We start from the raw sequence: 1,632 nt of genomic DNA on the forward strand, positions 1-1,632 counted from the left end.
GTGAGCATGTGTGTGTGTGTGTGTGTGTGTGTGTGTGTGAGTGAGTGTGTGTGTGAGTGAGTGTGTGAGAGAGAGTGTGAAAAGAGGAATGGGGGGGTAATGAAAAGACATATTTACTCAAGGGGAAACAACTAGAACTGGCTTAATAACTTCTCCAGTTCTAACATTTTTATTTCCCCTTAACTCTCTTTGAACAGCTTTACTTCATTATTCCCCTGATTCTCCCTCCTCGTTGTTCATCTTTCCCTTATTCCCCCAGCTGTGCTCATTGTTCCACTGGTTTCCTTCCCTTGCTCCTCCTCTCCTCTGTTCTCATTATTATCACCCCCCCCCCCCTTTCCAATTTGCTCCTTCACTCCTGTCCGTAATATTTTTACTCCTCCTTAGTTTGCTCCTCCTTCGTTCCTCCCCTCCTCATTGCTCCTCCTCTCCTCTCTGCTCATTATTGTTCCTCCTCTCCTCACTACTCCTTCTCCCCCCTCCCCTCATTGCTCCTCCTTCCCTCTCCCCTTATTGCTAATCCCCTCCTCATTGCTTCTCCTCGCCTCTCTCCTTATTCTCATCCTCTCCGTATTGCTCCGCCTCCCCTCTCCTCTTATTGCTCCTCCATCATTCCTCCCCTCCTCATTGCTCCTCCTCCCCTCTCTCCTTATTGCTCCTCCTCTCCTCTCCCCTTATTGCTCCACCATCATTCCTCCCCTCCTCATTGCTCCTTCTCCCCCCTCCCCTGATTGCTCCTCCTTCATTTCTCCCCTCCTCATTGCTCCTCTTCTCCTTCCCTCCTACTAATCATTGTTCCTCATCTCCTGATTGCTCCGCCTCCCCACTCCCCTTATTGCTCCTCCCCTCCTCCTGCATTCCTCTCCTCCTCATTGCTCCTCCTTCATTCCTCTCCTCATTATTGCTCCTCCTCCCCTCTCCTCATTATTGCTCCTCCATCATTCCTTCCCTCCTCATTGCTCCTCCTTCATTCCTCTCCTCCTCATTGCTCCTCCTCCCCTCTCCTCATTATTGCTCCTCCATTATTCCTCCCCACCTCATTGTTCCTCCTCCCCTCTCCTCTTATTGCTCCTCCTTCATTCCTCCCCTCCTCATTGCTCCTCCTCCCCTCTCCTCATTATTGCTCCTCCATCATTCCTCCCCACCTCATTGTTCCTCCTCCCCTCTCCTCTTATTGCTCCTCCTTCATTCCTCCCCTCCTCATTGCTCCTCCTCCCCTCTCCTCATTATTGCTCCTCCATCATTCCTCCCCACCTCATTGTTCCTCCTCCCCTCTCCTCTTATTGCTCCTCCATCATTCCTCCCCTCCTCATTGTTCCTCCTCCTCTCTCCCCTTATTGCCCATCCCCTCCTCACCTGTATCCGGGAGTTTCCCCAGTCAGCAACCAGCATGTTGCCCTTGTCATCCACAGCCACACCTGTCGGAGCGTTGAACTGACCGTTACCCTCTCCATTGGAGCCAAAACTGAACTTGAAGTGACCATCACGGTCAAACACCTGGTGGGTAGAATTTAGATAAATTTGAGTAAAGATAAGCGCTTAGTCATAATAGCGGTAGTTTGAGTAAAGAGAGAAGCCCCTAGGAATAATAACGGTAGTTTTAAGGAGGTCAAATCTCATCTCATCAGATCA

The 1,632-nt window shown here is 50.4% G+C and overlaps 1 protein-coding gene across 1 annotated transcript in view; it reads right to left on the reverse strand.

The window, feature by feature from the left end:
* Positions 1–1,632, reverse strand: part of LOC101859523 (tripartite motif-containing protein 2) — a gene marked incomplete in the record, with an annotated part of 56,462 nt that overhangs the window by 2,391 nt on the left and 52,439 nt on the right. Inside the window, 1 exon segment of the mRNA XM_013089355.2 lies at positions 1,357–1,497. Within this exon segment, the coding sequence (XP_012944809.1) occupies positions 1,357–1,497 (141 nt within the window).

The sequence above is a fragment of the Aplysia californica genome, unplaced genomic scaffold (genome assembly GCF_000002075.1).
Source record: "Aplysia californica isolate F4 #8 unplaced genomic scaffold, AplCal3.0 scaffold00934, whole genome shotgun sequence".
Classification (NCBI taxonomy): Eukaryota; Metazoa; Mollusca; class Gastropoda; order Aplysiida; family Aplysiidae; genus Aplysia; species Aplysia californica.